Here is a 25,044-nt window from a genome sequence, read left to right as displayed (position 1 = left end):
AAATATAAAGAACACTTACAAATCATTCTCACAGACAGGGATTCCAGGAGGAAAGCGAGGAAAGAAAGAAGCGCAAATGACCAAAAATGTATGAAGAAAAAGATTAATCTTTAGTATTAAAGTAATGCTCAGTAAAACATTGAGGTACCTTATTACCTGGCAGATTGGCAAAATTTTGTTTGTTTATTTTGTATGACTAAACTCATTTTTGGTGAGGGGGCTACTAGCATTTTGGAAAGCAAGGTTCAATAAAAGGGAATAAGGTTCAATAAAAGCCTTAAAATTGCAAAATATACTTTGAGCCAGTTCCACTTATAGAATGTGTTTTAAATACATAATTATGGATAAGTACAAATATCATGTTTCCCCGAAAATAAGACCGGGTCTTATATTAATTTTTGCTCCAAAAGACGCATTAGGGCTTATGTTCAGGGGATGTCATCCTGAAAAATCATGCTATGGCTTGTTTTCCGGTTAGGTCTTATTTTGGGGGAAACATGTTTTTTGCTACAAGACTGTTTATTATTGCAGTATTTTTTAAAAGAAAAATATTTATGTAGCTTAAATATCCAAAAACTTGGAATTGGTAAAATAGTTACGATCACATGCAATGCAGTGTATGCAACCATTAAACCTACACTAGAATATCTGATGATGTTGAGAGATGATTGTGATTTAGTGTTATATGAAAAAGACATCACAGAATAGGATGAACTGTGTAGTCTTACATTTATAAAAGCAAAAATGTCTATGAAAGGGGATGAGAAGGGTATGTGTTAATTATATTATCTTCATCTTTTGTGAGATTAGGATGATTTTTCTTTGTGCTCATCTGTATTTACTCCAGTGCATATGTGTTCCTTTTTCATTAGAAGAGTGTTATTTTGTTAAGGTAAAAGAAAACCTTGTAGGAGTGCATCCTTCATTTGCAGGTGGTGCCTCTTCCTTCTGCAGGCCCAGCCGATACCTCCTCTTTGACCTGGTTCAGTATGTCTTTGCCGTGGCTCACAGACCCTTCCTTCCGTACCCTTTGCCGCATTTTGCTTATAGGTAAGTGAAGTGCTTCTTTCTGTGCGTCCTGCAATAGAGCTAACTCAATACATTTGTTCGTAATGCTCTCACTTGGGTGATAGAGAGTATGTCTCAGCTGGTGAAGCCTCCGAGTCTCTAGGATGTGCTCCTGAGATTTGACATTAGGAAGGAAGCAGAGGGTATCTAAGGAAAGGAAATGTAGATTGTTGTGGATGCGAAAACTGTGTGTTGAGAGGTTAAATCTGTAGTTCTTCAAATTCTCCAGTTCAAAACTAGTGAGTTTTAATTTGGAGAAGTATCTTGCTTGGCAGGTTGGGCAAAGGAACAATGAGGTTTCCCTCTGTTTTATACCCCTCACCTAGAAGTGGCAAAGGGACCCTTCTTTATGTAACTCGTCTGGTCATGTGGCTGAGGAAGGAGCCAGGTTGATTCCGACGTGGCCTGTGGTTGCCTTACCTTCTTTTCCTGCTTCTTGGTCCACGTCTCCCCGTGTAGGTTGACAGTCTCAGAATTATGTCACACGCTAGTGGTCTCATGAGGGATACTTTCATGTCCAGTTTGCCAGAGATTAATTTGTAAACCAGCATGGCAGTTCACTCCTCATTCATTTGTTCATTTATTCGTTCAATAAACATTTCTCGAATGCCTACTGTGTCAGTGCACTAGGGAGTCAAGATGTTTCAGTAAACCCTCTAACAGGTATCATAAAAACAGACCATTAGAATGCAGGGTGATGATGTTTACGGAGAGTGTTCTATTTTCAGGCTGTCTGCCTCCTCATTTATACTCATGGTGACTTTAAAGGAGGTAGGAAAGGGTATAGTGTGAGTGAAAGACGAAGGCTGAAGTCAGAGTAAGGAATCCCTCCATTTGAAGGACCAGCAGAGTAAGAAATTTACCAGGGAGGCTGAAAATGAGTAATCAAATGTTTGAGTGAAAAAATGAAGCAAGTTTGGAAGCCTAGACACCAAAGGAAAGGGGCTGTTTTAAGAAGGGGAGCATTGCTAGTTGTTCACATCTGTGTCTCCAAGACCTAGAGCAATACTGGGCACGCAGTAGGCACTCTTAATATTTGTGGAATGAAAAGCTGCGGAAAAGTCAAGTAAGGTAAAGGACTGAAAAGTGTCCACTGGAGTTAGTAGTGAGGTCGTTTGTCTTCACTGCAGGGGACGGGGGTGAAAGCCGGATTGCTGGGACCCACTTTCTCGGTTGTGCATAAAACAGGGTTCTCATGGAGTTGGCATGTGCACGTGGCAGGGCCCAGTGTGGACATTAAAAAAAAGACACCACCGGTGACCTGTTAGCGTAGAACCAGAGCACAGAGAGTTAAAGGTTTGTAAGGAGTGTTTTCACTTAGCTCTGTTAGCCCAAATCACATGCTTTTCCTGCCATGGGAGCAGCTTGTCTGGAATGTGAGGCTTTCTGTGTTCCTGGAGAAATTCTGACCAATCTTCAGCTTCCTTTTTCTTTTTTCTTTTCTTTCTTTTTTTTTTTTTAATTGGGGAAGGGGAACAGGACTTTATTGGGGAACAGTGTGTACTTCCAGGCCTTTTGTCCAAGTCAAGTTGTTGTCCTTTCAATCTTAGTTGTGGAGGGCGCAGCTCAGCTCCAGGTCCAGTCGCCGTTACTAGTTGTAGGGGGTGCAGCCCACCATCCCTTGCAGGAGTCGAACCGGCAACCTTGTGGTTGAGAGGATGTGCTGTCCAACCAACTGAGCCATCTGGGAGCTCAGCGGCAGCTCAGCTCAAGGTGCTATGTTTAATCTTAGTTGCAGGGGGCACAGCCCACCATCCCTTGTGGGACTTGAGGAATTGAACTGGCAACCTTGTGGTTGAGAGCCCGTGCTCCAACCAACTGAGCCATTCGGGAGGCAGCTCAGCTCAAGGTGCCACGTGGTGCCATGTACAATCTTAGTTGCAGGGGGTACTGCCCATCATCCCTTGTGGGACTGAACCAGCAACCTTGTGGTTGAGAGCCCACTGGCCCATGTGGGAATTGAACCGGCAGCCTTCAGAGTTAGGAGCATGGAGCTCTAACCGCCTGAGCCACCGGGCTGGCCCCTCCTTTTTTATTTTTTTTCTGCCACATGTTGGAATGATATTTTTTAAGTTTTTAAAAAGCTGTGGAATCTTGTGTTCAATGACTTTTTACATAAAGGCCCACTAGGTAATCAGATAAAAGCAGAGCTGGTCTGGCTGTAGTGATGAGTGATACTCAGAGCATATACCCTTAAACCCTTGTCACAGTCCTCTTTGGGGACCATAAGGAATTCCTAGGGTACCTTGTAGGCTAGCTTAACACCCGCTGCCCCGAGGGTACTACAGACGGAACCGATGACAGACAAGCAAAGCCCTCAGTTTTTATTAGAGTCAAGATGGCGTCAGCCACGGTGGTAGCCCCTCCTGTCCTGGTTTTTGTATTGGCTTCCTGATTTGAATCGTAGATCTTAGGCTTCTCCTTACTTTTCGATGTCTTGGTTCCCTTGGGGCTCCTGCTTTTAAGGATTATAATTTGTATCTTGCACACTACTCGGCTTGCCCTGCATCCTTACCAGGAGGGTATTTGAATGTCGGAAGCTTAAATTAGATTGAATTTCAGACTTCATTGAATGTTGGATCTTTTATGTTTGTTTTGTTGCTGGCGGTAGCTTTACTTTATTTTAGTTTTTAAGATGGGTTGTCAAGGAGTGCCAGTAGTTAACAGTGGTCAGGCTGGGTTAGCTTGAAAGGAAGGTAACCACACTTTGCGGTCCCAGGATGTTGGTTATTGCCTTTAAAAACAAATTCAGTGAATTCCCGCCTCTGCGGCAGCCTCTCTTCCTGTGATTCTCATAGGCCAGCTTGCATATTGGGCATAGAGACACTTACCACATGTGCCATGTTTCTTCCTTTGTCCAGATTGATAGCACGACTCTTTGAAACAAGTCCGTTTGAGCCCTGGACCACGAGGGATAAAGTGGAGCGGGTGAGTATGAGTGTGGTGAACCCCTGCCGGGCCGATGCTGCAGAGACGGTTGAGTTAGTGAAAGGCGAGAGATGTGTACGGTCTGAAGAGAAACCAGAGTGTAGAGACGGATAAGTTAGACTTCGTTTTTGTTTGCTTGCTTCCTTGGTTAGTTTCATGCGCTTGTCTGTTCTCATCTACATCAGGTCAGCCCCTCCCCTTGTGAACTTACCCAGGGTGTGGTAGCCCCATTACCTTCTATCTGGCATTATCAATGTTTCTTTAGCTGTTAGAGATTTCTTATCGTGGACAAATGTGCCTTCAGAGCTCCACTTTTTTTTAAAGGCAAAGTCCTCTGGTCCCACCCTGTTTGTGTCCCTTTGTATCACAACTCCTCAAAAGAGCTCTTGACAGTTTCTTATGTCATTCTTTCTTTAACTCACTCCATTCTGGCTTTTATTTCCATTTCTCCCCTAAAACTGCTCTTTTCAGGGTCACCTGTGATCTCCATTCTGCCAATTCCAATAGTCAGTTCTCTGACCTCATCTCCCTCCATCTATGAGGTGCTCTCTGCTTTACAACCCTGAATCTCTTTATGGCCATTGCCTTGCTTTTCCTCCTCCTATAGACCCTGCTTTCGGTCTGCTTCCTGGTTCACCCTCTTCCCGATCTCTAAATGTTGGGAGACCTCTTACATTTATAATTGGAAAAGTGTTGGTACAGTAGGCTGAATGGGTTTTAGATTTGATTTGGGGGCTGCTTTGCCGCACTCTGGTGATAAAACTGCAGACTTTGCAGGATGGGAGGTTAAAGGAGTGACGCTGCTCTGTGTGCAAACGATTATCTCCATGTGCTTTTCGACGTGGGATCTGTGGAAGTCTTACAGTTCATTCTCCTTCCCTAAAAACAGGGTAGGTTTGTATAGCTGAGGCACACAGGTTAATGGATTATCTTTTAATGAGCAAGGACAAATGCTAATTATCCCCTTAATTCAACAGTAAAACTGAGGCAGGAATTGAGGAATGGGGTAGCTCTGCTGTAGCCCCGACTTTGTTCTTCATCCCTCCTACCAAGCCACGGCTGACAAATGTGATGACTTGTGCTTCTCCACTCTATGTTTGTTTCCCTTTAAATCTGTAGGACGACTCACTTAGAGCCAGTGTCCCGTGTTCCTGGGTAGTGCTGGGGACCTTGGAGCTGATATTTTGTAGACCTGCCTTTTTTTTTCCAAAACCCTTTTCCTGTGCTCTACTTCGAGTGAGTTCCAGGAATCAAATGCTGCCACATACATATATCCTTTGAAAGCAGTGTAGTCTCACTCATGGGACTCAGGCCAGCTTGAGTGGTGAAGGGCTTACTTGGTGTTCTCGGCCAGTTTTCAGCACTTTCTGTGGTTCTTTGTTTATTCAAAGGTTCACATCACAGACATGACCTTGCCTCACCTGCCTGGCTTGGAAGACCTTGGCATTCAGGCTGTACCCCTGGAGCTGAAGGCCATCGAGGTGCTACGGCGTCATCGCACTTACCGCTGGCTGGCCTCCGAAATTGAAGACGTGAAGCCAGCCAAGACTGTTAATGTTTAGTGGACCCTGAGCTGCTGCTGGTTTGGGTGTCATTTGGGTCACCTGGCTAGCGACCAGCCCACTTTCACCAGAGTATCCTATAAAGAGTAAATAAGATCTCTGTATTAAAGCATCTGAGGTTATATTCTGCAGCAGTGTTTTCCTTCTCAATTTATAAAATGAGAAATTCAGCCATTTAGAATTTGAGCATAATTTTCTTTAAATATGTATGTTTAATAGTGACATATAGATCATTGATCCTCTGAAATACTGCAGCATTTGAACTTCCTCTGTCAAGCCACTTGTAGCTAATGTTCTGGAAGACAGGGACCCCTTTTTAATGTCAGAATATTGTGATGACCACAAGAGAGATACATTGTTTTATACTATCTGTTAATTGAGAAAATATACAATGTTCCATAACTAATATGAATTTATTTTTTTTAATGTATCTTAATGACATCTACATACAAAGAAGAAATAGTACATCCGTCTAAGACATGGTCTATGGACATGCATTCTCAGCCTACTTGCATTAATTCCATGGTCCTCTGCTTGGATCTGGACTACCTGAGGCCTCTATGCGCTGTTAGGACAACACCTAGTGTAGAAAGATTCTCTCCCATGCAGAGGACGTGCCCCAGCTTCTCTGCAGTAATGGCCGGTACTTAGAAATTAGGACTTCTGTGTAAGTTGTTAATATTGTTGCCAAGATCCAGGTGAACAGTTGGTTTCATGTCAGCAAATTCCTCAGTATAGTATGAGGAAAAACTCCCATAATTTGAGGCAAGGCCAACACAGCACCATCCTAGTGACCCAAGGTTGGTCACTGCATTCCACCGTGATTCAGCCCCTTGATCTGTAGGATGGGAATGTCAGTGAGAACCCTGCTCAGATTCAGTAATGCCCGTCTTGTTGTGACAGAGTAAGTAAGGAACACGGACGTAGGAGGTGAGTTCTCTACCTTCCTTTTTCTGCGTGCTCCGGAGTCTTTGGTCCCCAAACGGATGAAAGTGTGCTATTAAAAGTGGGGGCCAGCCGCAGCAGCACCTGGGAGCTTGTCGGGAATGCAGAAAACCAGGCCCCGCCCCAGGCCTGTGGAACCAGGATCTGCATTTTAAATAGGTCCCTAGAGACTTGTATGCACTGTGGTGTGAAAAGCACCGATGTACACAAGTGTCTGTCAGAGGAGAGCAATTTCTGTTGCTAATTCAGGTGGCCGAGTCCCTGAACTACTGAATCCCAGTCTCTAGAGAAAGGGCCGAGGACTTTTATTTTTGTTAAACATGCTAGTTTCTTCTCGTGCACACTAATGTGAGATGCAGTGTTCTAGAGAAAGGAGCCCAACTTAAGCTGCATTTTTTTTCTTCAGTTATCTCTCGTTATTTCAGATAATAACTCCTGCTGGTCCTAAGCCAGCCAGTAGGCACACAGATGAGTGGATTTGACTTGAAATAATAATTCTATAATGTGCAGCATCTTACAGTGTCGGTATGTTCTGGCAATGTGGTTTCTCATCTCGTCATAACTCATGACGCTGCATACTTGCTTCCTCTGAAACCATAATTCAACCAGGATAGTTTCTCTTCCTTGTCACACACCCTTTTAGTAATACCTCATTTATTATCCAGAAATGAAAGTTGTAGCTGCTATATAACTTATCTAACGTTATAAAACAAGAAATTAAGGAAAGTAATACATAATAAAATAGCACACACTCCAGTATATTGATGTGTGAGCACAACCACACAAGCCATAAGGAAGGCGCCAACTGCCTGCAACCATATTGACAGTCACAAAGGACACCGACTTAAATGGGCCTGATAAGGGAGGGAGGGCTTTTACTGGTCATGCAAATACTCTGAGCGCCATTGCTATTCAAGATGCTAGCTTCTGAATTAGCAAACAGCTCTTCTATCTATTGAAGTATAATTGAAGTATAATTACTCAGTTTCCTGTGTAAGACATACTGATTCAAGGTTGTATGTGTTGCGAAGTGATCACTGCAATAAGTTCAGGTACCATCTGTCGTATATAAAGTTAGTACAATATTGTTGACCGTATTCCCCACGCTGTACATTACATCCTCACGAGTTCTTTTATAATTGGAAGTTTAGACCTCTTGATCCTCTTTGCCATTTCCATACCTCTACCCACCCCTTCCCTCTGGTAATCACCAATCTGTTTTCTGTATGAGTCTGGGTTGTGTTTTGTTTTGTTTGTTTTGTTTTTTAGATCCCACGTTTAAGTGAAATCATATGGTATTTGTCTTTGTCTGACTTATTTTACTTAGCATAATACATTCAAGGTCCACCCAAGTTGCAAACGGGAAGATTTCATTCTTTTTTATGGCTGAGTAGTCTTCTGTTGCTTATATATCCCACAGTTCCTTTATCCATTCATCCATCGATAGACACTTAGGTTATTTCTATATCTTGGTTATTGTAAATAATGCTTTGAACATAAGGGTACATGCTCGTATATCTTTTCTGATTAGTGTTTTCATTTTCTTTGAATGGATAACCAGCAAGTGCAATTGCTGGATCCTACGAGTATGTTGGTTTCTTTTTAAATTTTTTGGGGAACTTCCATATTGTTTTCCACAGTAGCTGCCTCAATTTACATTTCCATCAACAAAGCACAAGGGTTCCCTTTTCTCCACGTCCTTGCTTATTATTTATTGTTTTTTTTTTATAATAGCCATTCTGACAGGTGTGATTTGCATTTCCCTGATGATTAGTGATGTTTGATTTGCATTTCCCTGATGATTAGTGATGTTGAGCATATTTTCATCTGTCTATTGGCCATCTGTATGTCCTCTTTGGACAAATGCTTATTCAGGTCCTCTGCCTACTTTTCAATCAGATCATTGTTATTAAATTATATGAGTTCTTTATATATTTTAGATAGTAATTCCTTATTGGATAAACAATTTACAACTAATATCTCCCATTCAGTAGGTTGCCTTTTTGTTTTGTTGATGGTTTCTTTTTTTGTGTAGAAGTTTTTAGTTTGATGTAATCCCATTTTATTTTTTGCTTTTATTTGCCTTGCCATTGGAGTCAGATCAGGACAAAAACATTGCTGGGAGCTTACTGCCTATGTTTTCTGTTAGGAGATTTATAGTTTCAGGACTTACATTCAAATCTTTAATCCATTTTGAGTTAATTTTTGTATGTGGTTGTCCAGTTTCATTCTTTTGCATGCAGCTGTCCAGTTTCCCAACACTTTATTGAAGAGTGTCTTTACCCTACTGTATATTCTTGCCTCCTCTGTTGTAAGTTAATTGACAGCATAAGCATGGGTTTATTTCTGGGCTCTCTATTCTGTTCCATTGATCTCTCTCTGTGTGTGTGTGTGTGTGTGTGTGTGTGTGCGCCAATATCATACAGGTTTGATTACATATGCAGCATAGTTTGAAATCAGGGAGCATGATACCTCTGCTTTGTTCTTCTTTCTCAAGATTGCTTTGGCTATTCGGGGTCCTTTGTTGTTTCATAGAAATTTTAGAGTTGTTTTCTGTGAAAAATGCCGTTGGAATTTCGATAGGGATTGCATTGAATCTGTAGTTTGCTTTGAGTAGTATATACATTTTAACAAAATTCTTTCAATCCATGAGCATGGGATATCTTTCCATTTATTTGTGTCTTCAATTTCTTTCATCAGTGGCTTATAGTTTTCAGTGTATAGGTCTTTCACCTCCTTGGTTACATTTATTCCTAGGTATTTTATTCTTTTTGATGCAATTGTAAATGGGATTATTTTCTTGACTTCTCTTTCTGATAGTTTGTTATTAGTGTAAAGAAACAACAGATTTTTTTTTTTTTTTTTTGGTAATTAATAGAGTTTATTAAGGGAAGCTTACATAGGAGGCATGTCTTGGGCAGCTGCAAGACAAATGGATCCCTATACCACTTGGGATGCACCAAAGAACTATACAGAGTAGAACGGGGATATTCACAGGTACTAGCACGTGAATGCTACCAACTATGGGAAATTACATGCCTGACCATTTTTGTATCCTACAACTTTACTGAATTCATTTATTCTGTTTTGCTTTGTTTTCTTTGTTGTTGTTGTTTTGGGTTTTTTTGAGTCTTTAGGGTTTTTTTTTTTACACATAGTATCATGTCATCTGCAAATAGTGATAGTTTTACTTCTTCCTTTCTGATTTGGATGACTTTTATTTCATTTTCTTACCTAATTGCTGTGTCTTGGACTTCCAATACTATGTTGATTAAAAGTGGGGAGACTAGGCATCCTTGAGTAAAGGCCTTTAGATTTTCACCTTTGAGTAGGCCCAAGGCATCCCTGGTCCAGCCTTCCTACTTCTGATTCTCTTCCCCCACAGTATATTCTCTAGGAGAGTACACATTTGAGTACGAAAATGCAAAAAGGTACTATAAAATACGTATATCTCTGGGTGCTAACTTTAGTTTGTAAATTAAAAGTATAGACTCATTGTTTGCCACAAATTAGTGGGTGGTTTAGTTAACCCCGTAATACTATTCCTCTTGTCGTTTCATACTTCTTCCTTAGACCAATGCCAAAGGTTTCTCTTTCATTTTTCTTGGCTCCTGAGGAAACCTGTTTTGCTTAATCTGAGTTACCAGCAGTTACCTCTGCTCCATATCAAAATGCCACAACAGCTAACCCGACCATGAAGGAAATGTTCCCTGGGCCTCCACCAAATGAATCATGAACCAGCCAGCACTTGCCCTGATCCTTCTAAATGAAGCCAAATGGCTTTCTTCACCGTCACTTACGTCCTTCCCTTCAGAATCTTCATGTTTTCTGTCTTTTAAGGAATACAGCCTTTTCACTTTTCTCAAATTGTTCCCAGAAAGCACCACTTGGATCCTATATCTCTGTCCTGCTTACTTGTCCATGTAGGACAATTCACATTCATGTCTCTAGCACATGCACATTGTCTCCTCAGCTCAAATAATACTTTTGAAAGTCTCACCATTAAAGAATTTCATCCATTCAACTACTAACATAAAAGTTAAGGGAAATGCAGCCCCTGAAGTCAGAGAGCCTGGATTTCACCTGGGTTCCAACTTTCTCTCACTGTGGAACTTGAGAGTTATCTAAGTTTTCTGGGTTGTTGCTGTTCCCTCCATCAACCACGTCAATAGGTTGTGGTGAGGATTCCTATCTATTATATGGATAAAGCACATATCACACACAGTCCTGGCATATGGTAAGTAATAAATATTAGCTGCTGGTATTCTTACTATGAATGGCCTCTTCTGGCCATTGTGCTAGGTGATGGGGATATAAGGAAGAAAAGACACTTCCTAAATAAATTCCTAGTTTAGTGGCGGGAAACAGACACATAAACAGTGATTATTGTGCCTCAATGTGGATCTTTATGTTTCCCAGAAGGCGGTTTATTAGTACAGAAATTTTCAAATTATTTGTTGAAGTAACAAAGCTAATTTTTAAGCTTTTAAATTCAACCAACAATTCTAATTATTTATAAATCTAGTGAATGTAGCGATTGGTTTTAAGGGGTTTTTACAATTTAGTTACTTAAATTTCCTTAGATAATTAAACACATTTTTAAATGTAATAAGTTCTTTTTTCTAAGTTTTGCAACTGTCTAATACACAAACTCTTCCCACATACTTGAACAATTCTAGTAAAGTTAATCATTATATAGATATTATTCTTTAAACCTGTCTGGTAATCATGATTCTATTTACAAACTAAGCAAAATTGTCAACTTAAAAATCAAGTCTGAACCAGTAAAGTACACATTTGAAATTGGAATCATAAGATGAATCTATTGACTCCAAAATGCTAAATTCTTCAATATTACAAGTATTTTTAATACCAAATATGCACATTATTCCCAAATTTAGCATAAAAATTTTCAAGGTTTGAATTGCTTCATTCCACATATTTAATTTTGTCTTTTAGAGGTTTCCATCCATGTCTCTAGCACCCGCATATTGTCTTTACCAACTAAGGAAACAATTGTACCATCCCAAGCATTTTGGAATTCTCTTCTGAGTATGTGGAGATTGCATGTGACCAGGGACTGTGGCCCGGGTGCAAGATCTGGGCACCCACGTCCAGGCTGATTCTTTTCATGACAGACGGACGAGCTGAGCATCCATGTACAGCAGCTTTTCCGGGAGGGATGTCAAATCATGCCCTGCGGGAGGTGTGCTTGTCGCCCTGTCCTCAGGATTCCAGTTGCTCTTTAGCTGTTCAACAGAGCGGACTTCGGCCTGCAAGACTGTAACTCCACCCCATTTATCATTGCAGTGTCACTTATAATTTACCTACATTTATCATTACCCCTCTATAATTCAACACATCTATTTACCTTCTGATCCTACTCTTTTTTTTTGCCGACATAATTCCCGTGGATAATTAATATTTGCTAGAAAATGGAGTTTGGCATTATTTACAATTACACCAACATTCATGGAGGCTGAATATCACAGGTATTAAGGGCATACTACGGCCATAAAACATCTTTCATACTTCCCAAATAGTTTATATTTTAGCTACGAAGGTCAGTTACCAGAGCCAAACTTGTTCTTAACAAGTAGAAGTTTTATGTCCATTCAGTCAAAGAGTCTCTTACATCTTTCTGGGCCTATTCACCTGCAGGTTCATGTGCAAACTAGAAGCTGAAACCAGGTTCTTCATATCACGCATTCACATGTGATGTCCAATGTTTATATGCTGTCCAATTTCTTTAAGCTAAAAGGAGTGACTCGCAGCAGGCCCACGTAGATAAGGAGGAGATCACATCTTCGCGCATCTGCCGTTTCTTCTCCTCGGGGTCCAGCTTGGACGCAAGGCCCTCGATACGGAACATATATGCAAAGAGCTCTGAGAGTATGAAGAAGAGGCCAGCTCTGAAAAGCTTTGGGACACCTCCGTAGGAAAATGGGTTTATAAAGCTGTCTGGAGGATAACCAGGTGAAATGTGTGACTGCGCATGAGTGTGTGTGTGTGTGTGTGTGTGTGTGTGTGTGTGTGTGTGTGTAGGGGGTGGGGAAAGGGAGAGAGAGAGGTGAGAGAGGAGGAAGCAGTGTGAAGAGAACAGCATGAACAAAGGCACTGGGGCATGAGAGAGTAGCTGTTGATCTGTAGGAGACAGAGTCACTGTCTCGGGAGAGGGAGAGGAGCGAGAAGTTTAACCTTTAACTTGGAGGTGATGGAGAGTGGTTTAGCAGGTAAGCTCTGTACAGACTTGGGTTCAAGTATAATAAACACTACCACATCTTAGCTGTGAGATTTGGACAAATCACCTCATCTCTTTCTCAGCATCGATTTCCTTGTCTGTAAAATGGAGAGGCTGATGATGATAAAATGCACAAATACTTATATCGTAGGATTGCAGTGAGGAATTAAGTGAGCTAATGCATCCAAAGTGCTGAGCCCGGCACCTAGTAAGCAGATGTTAGCTGTTACCTTTTAGGGAAAACCATCACTGCCTGAGTCCATGCGTTTGCTTCCTGACTGAAGTAATAGCTGCCTTTCTTGAAGGAGGGGGTGGTTCCTATTTTCTAAATGATGGAAACGGGCTTAAAGAAAGTAAATGGCCCCATTAATAAGCAGCTGAGCTGCTTTTCTGACCTGGGTCTATCTGGCTACAAAACTGACGCCTTGTTCCAGAAGCGATCTAAGGATGCTCAGGAGAAAGACATCAGATTTACATTCCAGAAGGCTATGGAGTGAACGGGAGGTGCAGGGAGTGAAGACTCATTTGAAGAAACCTTTCCAGTGAAGGAAAGACCTGAGCGAATGAGAGCCAGAGCAGGACTGAAACCAGAGCAGGAGTGTCAAATAAAAAGCATTCAGACTCAGTAAGGAGAGGCTTTTATTTGAGAAGATTATTGCAAGGGAGGGAAAGGGACTATTACAACCAAAGAGAGAAACAGAACAAAGTCTGAGCTCAGCTCTGCGGAGGCAGAGGGTGAGGGGTGCTCAGGGCTGGAGGGAGCTGGTGGAAAAGCACTGGAGGACGTGAGGCCATCTGGATTCGGTAAGAGGATGAAGGGAGGTCAGAGGCCATGTGTGTTTGTGAAGTGGCTTTATTCAAAGGAAAAACAAACTGCTCGTGTGTGTATGACGGGAGATAGTTCTACAGTTTGGAGCAGGACCCCACCACCCACTGCAGTTAGCCTCCTGCCTTCCCACAGACGGAGGGAGATGGGGTGCTATTTCCCCGAAGATTACACTTCAAAGGGATGGCTTTCAGGTCCTGGAGAAAGACACTCTTGGGTTGTAAAATTGGCAAGAGACTTTTAAAAAGATTTATATACATTTCCAAGGGGCAGAGAAAGACTTAACAATTATAAGTTTTCTAAAGAAAATGCTCTTAGGGATGTCAGTGTCCTAGAGTCGGGAAGAAGCCTCTAAAGTTCAGTCAGGCTGAGGGAACAGGAAGGCCCGCGTGGTCAGGGATGCAAAGATTTAAGTACCTTGGTGTGCGCTGGGGTGATGCTGCCATAATCGGTGGTGCCTGGTCCCGGGGGAAGTGGAAGGGACAGAAATCAGAGCACAGATGGGGGATTAGTCTCAAGCACCAGGATAGTGTAGGTTGATAGTAATATATCATAGTTTGTATTAATTAATAAAACTATATATTAATATATTAAACAACACTTATTCACTATGTATTTAAAGCGCAACTTCAATTTCTGTCTCTCAACTTTTCTTTAAAATCTCTACACTAGAATGTAAGCCCATGAAGGGAGGACTTTTTATTTGTCATAGTCACTGTTATATCCCCAAACACCTAAAACAGTGCTAGGAACCTACTTAGCACTTGATAACTATTTGCTGAATGAATGAATGTATGAGATAGGGAGATTTTTTTCCTTACTCTTAGGTGAAAACTCCATCTGACTTCAAATCGTTTTGGTCTCGTTCAGGTAATAACAGTTTCCATTCTGTAATAAAATCTCAAGTTATATTCGGCTCAATTTGGTTATTAGAATGCCAGTCTCATGTAATAATCACAATCCTCTTCTTTGTCCCCCAGCTGAGGTCAAGGAAGACCGAATGATGGGCTGCTTTCCTCAGCCTTCACTTAGCTTTATCCCCAGTTTACCAACAGAGGTTGTCCTGTCTGCTGAACTCGGCCAAGTGTGAGGAGGGACTTGGGAAAAAAACTGTCTTACGAGGAGAGGGAGGGTTTTTCCATGACAGGTAGATGTCTGGGCCTTCTTGGCATTGGATGCTTAAAGCAGAATCCTATGGGGTGCTTTCATGAAAGTGATGACAGTAATTGAAGCTGTAGAAGGAGATGTTGCAGAGGATAAAGTATCATATTAATAAAACATCACCCATTCACACCTCAGCACAAATTAAAGTAGCTACACTTCACTGATAAGGACCTGGATGCTGAATAATGATAAATGATTTATGAAGGCGATGTGTGTGTTGGGGGTGGGGTGGGGATGGTGGGTGAAAGCAGTACTAAGAAATTCGAATTAAGGAGTTGGAAGGGAATTTAGAGATTATCTGGTCCAGTCGCCACATTTCATCATTGAAGAAACGAATAAAAACGAGAAATGACAGCTCTGTAAGATCTGGGTGGACACACGCTTCTGGGGCCAGGCAGTCCATAAGTGGGACGGTCGGAAATAGAAGTGTAGGGGAAAATTTGTACTTCAGGGGAAATGACGCATTGTCTGGAGTCTAGACTCTAAATGAGAGCAAACCTTTTGGGCTCTCTGATTTGATTCTATGGAAGTTATTTTACAACCTCGTACGGAAGCTGGAGATAACTGACAGCAATGCAGAATATTTCTTGTCCATAGACATGTCCGTTCTGTCCGTGGAGGTTCAGCTGAGCTTCCTCCCCAAGTTTTGCCTCCAGTGACACATTTATTTCACTGGAGTCACTGGCTCTTTGGATTCTCTCTTGACTGATTGTGACGCCTCATCACTTTCCGCATTAATGAGTTAAATACAATCTTTCACACATATTCGTTTTATACCTGTATGAGAGTTAGGACTGTTACCTTTGTTTCAAGATAATCCTTTAACACAAGGGAGAGTGGTGGACTGGGGCATCTGCGCCTGCTCCCTCCAGATGATTTATTTCCACTGAGGGATGTTGGTCAGTGTTGCCAGGTCCCCCATGTTTCAAGGGAAGCTGAAAGTCTAATTTTCACAAATGTGTGAAAACCTTTTATTTTTAATTATTGACAACTAAATTTTTTAAAAAGCAAACAAAATTTGTGTGTGCTCAAGAAAACTCATTGGTGGACTGATCCAGCCCATCGGTCAGTCATGTTGTCAGTCAGGAAAGCGGGGAAACCTGGATCCAAGAGGACCAGATGCTGACCTGTTTTCTCATCCTCACCACAAACCTGTCAATTGGACATCGCTCCATTTTACGAGATGGCCGCAAAGAAGCCAGGTGTCAGAAAGTCATGGCAGCAGCAGGACCAGACCCAGCTTTTCTGCCCAGTGCTGTTTTCCCTATAACCGGGAACACTGGGAGTTGGAGGAGGTAAGGAAAGGTGGTCAGGCTTTACAGGTTTGCTTGGGGCCAGGGCAAGTCATGGGAGATCATCAGGTTCACAAGAAATCAGCTGGGAGCTCTTTTAACAGAACGAGATGGGGGGATTTTCAAAGAAGCTTTCATAACCCACTACCTTCTCCAAATGATTGTTTTCCTCCCCAGTGGCAACTAAAGATATATTCCTAGACTCTTTAAGCCCACTACTTAGCTTTTTCTCAAAGACACACCCAATCTAATGATTGCAAATCAAAATGGAAGCAAAACCATGGATGAGTTACTAGGAAAACTAGAAAGATCACAGGGTAAAGAAAAAAAGCCTCTGCATTTTTGAGTGGCTTTAATAAGTTTTATAACCAGAGTACATAAAACATTCATTCATTCATTCAAAAAATTACTGACCTCCTACCAATATGCCTGTCACTGTACCAGAGTCTACTTGGCATATCAATTACATGAAGCTGTCTCTGTCCTTATTCATTTCATTCATATGTAAATGTGACAAGCAAGACACTAACTTAGGCTCAAACAACCCTGAGAGGGAAAATATCTCCATTTTACAGATAAGGAGAAAGAAGGTAGATTTACCCAAAATTGCACAGCTGGTAAGTGGCAAAACATCTTATTCTAAGTCCGGAGCTCGAGTATTGGATTACATCAGCTTTGTGGGGCTTATAATCAGGTACTTTGAAAAAGAATTAAAAAGAATCTATTAACTGCTAATCACTGATTATAACAAACCTTTCCATGACCCTGTTTCAATTGCCTTCATTGAATATTGCAAAATTTTCTATTCATGGACTCTCATGATAGTTTAGACATTTTGTTAGGTACTGGGGATTCAAAGATAAGAAATTGTTTGCATTTCCCTGATGATTAGTGACATTGAGCATATTTTCATATGTCTATTAGCCATTTGTATGTCCACTTTGGAGAAATGTCTATTCAGGTCCTCTGCCCATTTTTAAATTGGATTGTTTGTTTTTTAGTTGTTGACTTGTATGAGTTCCTTATATATTTTGGACATTAGCCCCTTATCACAGGCATTGTTTGCAAAAATCTTCTCCCATTTGATTGGTTGCCTGTTTATTTTGTCGATGGTTTCTTTTGCTGTGCAGAAGACTTTTAGTTTAATATAGTCTCATTCATTTATTTTCGCTTTTACTTCCGTTGCCTTTGAGGTCATAATCATAAAATCCTCTCTGAACCCAAGGTCCATAAGTTTAGTACCTATGTTTTCTTCTATGCAGTTCATTGTTTTAGGTTTTATGCTTTTGTCTTTGATCCATTTTGAGTTAATTTTGGTACATGGTGACAGATAGGAGTCTAGTTTCATTCTTTTGCATGTGGCTTTCCAATTCTTCCAGCACCATTTATTGAAGAGGATGTCTTTTCTCCTTTGTATGTTTTCAGCTCCTTTGTCAAAAATTATCTGTCCATATTTATGTGGGTTTATTACCAGTTAGAATGGCTATCATCCACAAGACAAATAATAACAAGTGTTGGAGAGGCTGTGGAGAAAAAGGAACCCTCATACACTGTTGGTGGGAATGCAGATTGGTGCAGCTGCTATGGTTGGCAGTGTGGAGGTTCCTCAAAAAATTACGAATAGAATTACCATATGACCCAGCAATCCCTCTCCTGGGTATATACTCAAAAAAATCTGAAAACATTTATCCGTAAATATATATGTACCTCGATGTTCATTGCAGCTTTATTTGCAGTGGCCAAGACATGGAAACAACCAAAGTGTCCTTCAATAGATGATTAGATAAAGAAGTTGGGGTATATATACACAATGGAATACTATTCAGCCATAAGAAAAGATGAAATAGTGTGATCTGTGACAACATGGATGGATCTTAAGATTATTATGCTGAGCGAAATAAGTCAGGCAGAAAAAGTCAAGAACCATGTGATTTCGGTGATATGTGGCATAAATGAAAGCAACAAAGGAATAAGACAAACAAATAAACAAAGACTCATAGACACAGACAATAGTTTAGTGGTGACCAAAGGGTAAGGAGGGGCGGGGTGTAGTAGATGAGGGTAAATGGGATCAAATATATGGTGATGAAAGGAGAACTGACTCTGGGTAGTAAATACACAATGTGATACATAAATGATGTATTACAGAATTGTACACCTGAAATCTATGTAACTTTATTAGCAGTTGTCACCCCAATAAACTTTAATTAAGAAAAAAGAAAAAAGAAAGAAATTGTCACTACACTAAAGAACATCTCCTGATTGGTCTTTTACCTTTTTTATTTATTTAAATTTTTACCTTATTGGTCTTTTTACCTCTCTATTCATTCCAAATTTCACCATTGTCAGAGTTTTCCCCTTAAATAGAAGTTTTAATTTTTATTCCCTTGCTTAAAAATGCTAAATGGTTGCCCCATAATAAAGACAAAACTGAGCAAGACCTGGACCAGGATGAGAGAGTCAGAAAGGGAATCTAGTTTGATAATGATAATGATATTCTTTTTAGGTACGGTATGTAGACTCTGCTGTGATTACGGATTATCAGACAGGAGGGTTTTCAAAGCTCATTGCTGGCATTTTGGCTAAAGTCAGTACTAGAAGGTATAGATTTGGGAGACATCAGTGCCTAGGGAAAGCCAAGGGAGAGACAAGAGCCCTTGAAACAGGATAGAATGAGGAGATGTGGTAAGGAGACTACTCCACAGAGAAATTTTCAGAGCACTGAGGTCTCGGCATGGCCACTTCAAGTCTTTTCTGCATGAAGCCACTTGGTTCCTTTGCTCTTGATGAAAATGTATTATAATCAGTTTCCCAGGATTCAAATTCCAGAACACAAGTTGAGGTGTAAGTTATCCTGCTTCTAGGAAATTTGTTCTACAAATGCAGGAAGTTTATCATAATATAAATCTTCAAATTACATGTGCCCAGTTTGGAGGTGAAAGTCCAGCATGGTGTCACAAAAGATGTTATCTCGTAAATAGCCTCAACACAAGTAATTCTGCAAAGAACATTCTTATACACGTTGTCCACACTTCTGATGATTTCCTCAGGAAATGGAATTACTGAGCTAAAGGGAGTGAACATTTTTAAGATTCTTGATAACCACTGAGAAATTGGCCTCAAAAAAGACTAGAGAATTTATATAACCCACCAATGGTTTATATATTGCTAATGCTGAATACTCATGTTCCTTTTTTTTAAAACCTTTGTATATTTGATAGGGTACCAAGGATATCTTACCGTGTATTCATATGCATTTCTTCAATCATTTTCCATACGTTTGTTGGTCATTTTGCGAATGCAATTTACATATTTTTGTCATTGAGATAAACATCTCTTTTTCTTGCCAACATGTACCAACATTTTATATAGTAAAGCTGTTAACTATATATTATATGTTGCAAATATTTTTCCAGCTGATTACTTGACTTTTAATATACAAAAGCTACATTTTTATTTGGTCAAATCTATTGCATGTTTTCATGTGTGGATTCTTCCATTGTTCTTTCCTTTTCCAATATCAAGTCAATATTTCACTCTATTTGCTTAATGTTTAACTCTAAAACAGCTGAATTTATTTCAGGGCCCAGTATATAGTAGAGCTATAATTTCCTTTCCCTTTTTTACTGTTTACTAAATAATGTTTTCCTTAGCCAATAATTTGTGATACCATCTTTGTCATAGGTTAGAAGTTAAATGCATGGATTCTGGAACCATCCAGTCTACTTTCAAATCCCAACTGCAGTAATTGCTAGCTTGGTGATCTTAGGCACATTTCTTAACTCCTCTGTGTCTCAGTTTGCTTATCTGTAAAAATAGTTATAATAATGTCTACTCATATGATGATTGTGAGAATTAAATGAACTAACGTATGTAGAGCCATTAGAAGAGTGCCTGACACATGATTAAATACTATGTAGATGTTGGCTCTTATATACCAAATTCTGTCACTATTAAGGGTCTGTTTTGGAGCTCTACTGTTTTGGTGATATATCATATTTCGTGCCAAATTGGATTCTGTTTTAATTATTGTAGCTGAATGGACTTTCTTTTTAATGCACTTTTAATATCCAATGAAGTCCACCTAAAATCCACCTTGGTATCCGGTGGACCAGGACCTTGGATGAAATGAGAAGCAACAGAACTGAGTTCAGAAAGAAAGGACATAGCTCTTTTGAAGCCATAGCAGGTGCTCTCGGGGCAATCTCAAATGCATGTCCAGGGTTCTTGCTACTCAAAAAGAGATGGGACTGCCAGGAGACGTGAGTAGGCCTAGACCTCAGTCCCCCATGGTGCGGGCCTGGAACGGCTTTCCCCAGGGCAGGGGGTGCAAAAGGAGCCCAGCAGAGCTGACTCAGGGCCGACCAGGGGGTTCCTATGAGAGACCAATGAGGACCTGGGAACTTGACACCGCTTCCCGCCACAGGGAGATTGGGGGAGAAAGGCCCTTGACACCCTGATTCACGGCCTCACTGTGCTTCCCAAACTGAGACTGCGTGAAGATCCTGAATAATATTTGTGCTTAGTTTTCGGTGATTGTCATCGTTACACTAGAGGCAAATAGAAAACTATGTGGAGAGTGGCTTGTATATGTGTCTTGGCCAAAGAAACTTCTCGGGCTAGGTTAACATTAACTTAAGAACTCAGAGAGGACACCGATTCCCTTGGGCAAAGAATTGGCCCTGGTCAAATGTCCCTCCCTCTGCCCAGCTCCTGAGAAGTAGATCTGCTGTAAAGACAATCCTCCTGCACCCTGCCTGGTACCGTGGACTCACTTCTCATATTGATGGCTTTGGAGACCTGTTGTAAAGCCCTAATAGTTGTTGGGAAGCATTTTGCTTATGAAAGTAACTGACGACTTTAAGGATAAATCCACCTGCTGCTCTTACACCTAACTCATCCTAATCACAGATCTATACTTCCTGGTAGAATAGGCTAGAGCTGTGAGACTGACCTTGAAGCAGATGAACTCTTAGAGATTCACAACTAAAAACCCCACGGAGTGTCAATGTCAGCGACGACATTGTGTGGTGACTGTTAGGATAGGTGACATACAGAACCGGAAGACTCAGGATTCAGTCCCAAAGGTGATTGATGAGCCAGTAAGTATTTACGTCCTTTGACCAGTTAGGAGAGCAGAGCCACGTCATCATTAACGTAAATCCAGCAGGCATATAGGGATACAGGACAGGCATGCAGCTTTCGATAGGTTAGATGGCAAAGCCAAAATTTGGACCTTTTAAGAAAATCTTGCGTTTTATGTAAAAACACTCCTAAACAAAGAAGAAACTGTGACTCGTAGGATTTAATGGTGTTCCTGTGAAGATTACATCAAGGAATGTACCTACTTTATGCCTTTTGCTTTTACTTTGGATTGTGGTTGGTTAATGGACATTGAAAATGACAAGCTCAATATACAGGTGTTAATTTTAATAACTTTTATTACTAAGTACACACTGGGTACTAGCAAAGAACAAAATATTCATTGTGGGGATTTAAATCTAAGTTAGAAAAACCATTAAAACCCAGATAGAAAACATAATAAAATGAGGGGACCACAATGATCTCTTTCCATCTGAGATTACTTCCCTGATTTAGGTTTGTCATTTAGGTCCACTGAGCAAACTTTTTAGTATCTTTGGACAATGTTTCATATACTATAAGTATTCAATAAATATTTATTGTGGGGATAAAATGTGGATAATTTGCTAGATAAGTTAGTGTTTCTGAAGCAGGTATCCTGGGTGCTACAAATATGATAAAATCAATATCTGAGGGAAAATGCTTAGAAAATTATCTCATTGCAAAACAGTTTTTAGAAGTTTTGACTATGTATCTTCTTAGATTTAGAGCAGGCACTCATTTTCTCAATTGGTCTATCTTCAGCTATAACTAGTAGTGCCACAACAAATATTTCATGATTAAGTATCTGCCTTGAGAGAGCTTACCCCAAATTGACAAGATAAGTGATTACTACATTAAAAAAGCTGGTTGTTGACTTCTTTTAAATTTCAGTTTTGGCATTGCGCAGGGCAAGGTCAAAGGATTTGAAAGACCAGGAAAGAGAAGGCAATCAATAGCAGAGGACATTGGGGTGGTACCTAACAAAGAACTAGTGGAGTGATGGGGATGTAATAAATTATTATCAAAATTCCGTTTTTTTCTCTTAGATAGGTTCCCAATGTGTGAGAAGCCCATCACAAACTTGAGCATAAATGAGCTATGACTGTTCTCTAAGCTACCTAGGTTTAAAAGAAATGAAGAGTACTGATTTCTTATATTATTTCTTATCTTCATAGACTATACGTAAACTCTTAGGGAGAAAATGATGTTTTCTTGTGATTTGTACAACATATTGGACATGGGTGCTGAATAAGAATAAAACTGATTGTCGTCTTCTGAGTCTGAAGCTATTGATGCAGATGTGGTACATGTCCCCCATTTGTGAGTGTGTAAAAGTGAAGTCGTGGGAGTGCATCACTTTCTGAAAGTCCTGGAGAGGATAAGGTCCTAGACCAGATTATACGCTTCCTAGTTCAGTCCTCATGTTCTTCTCTTTCACTCTCTTCTCGGGCCTTAAAAATTGAGAGTTGAAAAGAAAATTAGATAATTAGAATAACTTCTCTTGTTTTCATTATAATAACCATATTGTTTTATGTGGTAGTAAAATCGACAGTAAAATGTTATTTACATGGCCACAGGTGTCCAAATATGAGAATCTGTGAATTGGGTTTTTGTTTTTTTCCATGAGCCGACAATGGGAAGTTCTGTTGTTGCTGTCAAAAATAGACACATTTTCTGCACTTTGATTTTTTTTTTGAAGGAAAAATAATGTCCATAATTAAACCCCTCAAAGGCAGGGACTTGTCTTATTTTTTATTGTATGCCCGGCACCTCTATTTGGTGCATTAGAGCTCAATAAATCTTTGTTGAAAGAAAAAAAGAAGGAAGAACACATTTTCTTTAAGAAAATATTTTGGAGACTCATCAGTTCACTGTATTGTTTCATTTATTTATTAATTATCTTATTTGACAGTTATTGAGACCCTGCTATGACCCCACTCTATGCTAGGCTATGTAAATCAGACACAAAGGAGATGTTTTCTGTCTCTAGGGAACTAAAGTCTTGTTGGGAAGAGACACACATAAACAGACCAGTTAAAATACAACCAGGTATTGCTGTTTCAGAGATACAAGCAAAGCACCATGGGAACACGGGAGCACGTCAGTGGCTGAATGGAGTTAGGAAAAACATCCTCATGGAAGAGGGTGTTTCAGGTGGACTTCCCAGGATGAGTAGAAGTTTGCCACACCTGAAGTGAGAGAAACGGGAGAGGACATGCCAGGCAGAGGAAGCAGACAAACACACAGTGCTACAAAGAAACTGGGCTGGACCAGCAGCAAAGCTCATCATGCAGACCTTGCACAGCAGGTTCAGACATTTGGACCTCATCTGACTAGAAACAGGAGCCACCGAAGGGCTTGAAGCAAAACAGCAATACCAGGTTTTGTTTTGGAAAGATCCCTCTGACTATACCGTGTAGAGGGGATCAGATGGGGACAGAACTGGAAGCAGGGAGATCAGCTGGCTCTGGGGAAGTCATCTAAGCAAGACATGATGAGAGCTGGAAAGCCTGGAGAAACAGAAGTCGACCAGTTTGAAAGATATTTAGGAAGTTCAATCGGCACCTCTTGGTGATGAACTGGGTGTGGAAGATGAAGGTGAAGAATCAAGGATGCGTCCAAGCTTTTTGGCTGGGGAAGCTAGTGGTGGGTGGCACCATTGGCCAAGGCCTGGAGCATTGGAAGAGGAGCAGGTTTACAAGGGGAAGAAGATGAGTTAATTTTTGTATATATCTAATCGGAAGTGCCTGTGGAACACCTAAGTGGAAATGTCCAAGAAGCAGAATGATTTTGACTAATATACCTATGAAAAAAGGTCAATACAATTATTAACCAAAGAAATGCAAATGTAAATGACAATAAGATATTTCCCATCTATCATACTAGTGAATAATAATAATAATAATCATAATCATACAGAGTTTGCAAAGATTGGTGATATGGGTAATCCTCTATACTGCTGGGAGAGAGGGATGGTGGGATATAAAATGAAATGAAGAGCAACTTGGGAATATGTATAAAAATAACACTTCAAGGAATTTACCTTAGGGAAATCATCTGAATTTAGGTGAATAATTAAATTTTTATTCAAAGGTATTTATTGTTGCATTGCTCATACTGGTAATAGATTGGAAATAGCTGCCAACAATTAAGGCTTGGATGAATGATTGTGGTAAAATAACATTTTTGAAGAATACTCAATGACATGGAAAGATATTTAAATATATCACTAAATTTTAAAAAGCAAGTTAAAACTTCACATGATCCCATTTTTATTGTAAAAAAAAAATGTTTTAAGAGGTGACTGGAAGGACAGAATCAAAATGTCATCTCAGGTTCTTCCTAGCTGTTTTAAATGTTTGGTTTTGTTTCTCTATTTTATAAACTTTCTATAATGAACATGTTTTACTTTTATAATAATAAAACTAATAAATAATAACAAATAAATTAAAATTTACAGAACAGTAATAGTGATTTTTAGAGATTGTTGCCAGAGTATGATGGTGTTAAAACACCATTGCCAGTGTGGGCCTGGTAAGTTGAGAAGGAAGGACGAGCCTCAAATATAAGGACAGGGGTCCATCAATCCACTGACACTATAAACAGTTTTACATGCATGCATATGCACTTATGTATTTTCTGTGACAAACCTCTACTCAGATAAGAATTGAGTATTTTTATCGAAGAGTAGGTGAAGATTATTTAAATAAGGAAAGAAACACCTATAGTTTCAGCGATAAGCTGTGGTGCAGAAGCTTCTGGAAATACAGTTCTCTTCACAAGGCTTCTAGGTAGACCATCTTCAAACATTAGAAGAATACTGTTATCATTTTTTTTTTTTTTTTTTTTGAGCAACCTAATACTTCAGTTGAAAACATCCTTCTCTGGTAATTT

The 25,044-nt window shown here is 40.1% G+C and overlaps 1 protein-coding gene and 1 pseudogene across 2 annotated transcripts in view; one reads left to right on the top strand and one right to left on the bottom strand.

The window, feature by feature from the left end:
• Window positions 1-5,689, top strand: part of LOC109439568 (NADH dehydrogenase [ubiquinone] 1 alpha subcomplex subunit 9, mitochondrial) — a 31,440-nt gene extending 25,751 nt beyond the window's left edge. For both annotated transcript variants that reach the window (XM_074325259.2, XM_074325260.2), the window contains exons 9-11: window positions 955-1,050; window positions 3,930-3,996; window positions 5,388-5,689. In XM_074325259.2, coding sequence (XP_074181360.2) covers window positions 955-1,050; window positions 3,930-3,996; window positions 5,388-5,558 — 334 coding nt within the window. In that variant the 3' untranslated portion in view covers window positions 5,559-5,689. The remainder of the gene's footprint in view (window positions 1-954; window positions 1,051-3,929; window positions 3,997-5,387) is intronic.
• A 6,543-nt stretch (window positions 5,690-12,232) lies between these two features.
• Window positions 12,233-12,375, bottom strand: LOC141570060 (mitochondrial import receptor subunit TOM5 homolog pseudogene; annotated as a pseudogene).
• Between the last annotated feature and the right edge of the window lie 12,669 nt (window positions 12,376-25,044).

The sequence above is a fragment of the Rhinolophus sinicus genome, chromosome 1, assembly GCF_057876585.1.
Source record: "Rhinolophus sinicus isolate RSI-liver-muscle chromosome 1, RSI-T2T, whole genome shotgun sequence".
Lineage (NCBI taxonomy): Eukaryota > Metazoa > Chordata > Mammalia > Chiroptera > Rhinolophidae > Rhinolophus > Rhinolophus sinicus.
Note: the sequence above shows the minus strand (reverse complement) of the source record. Positions and strands in the feature narration are given on the sequence as shown.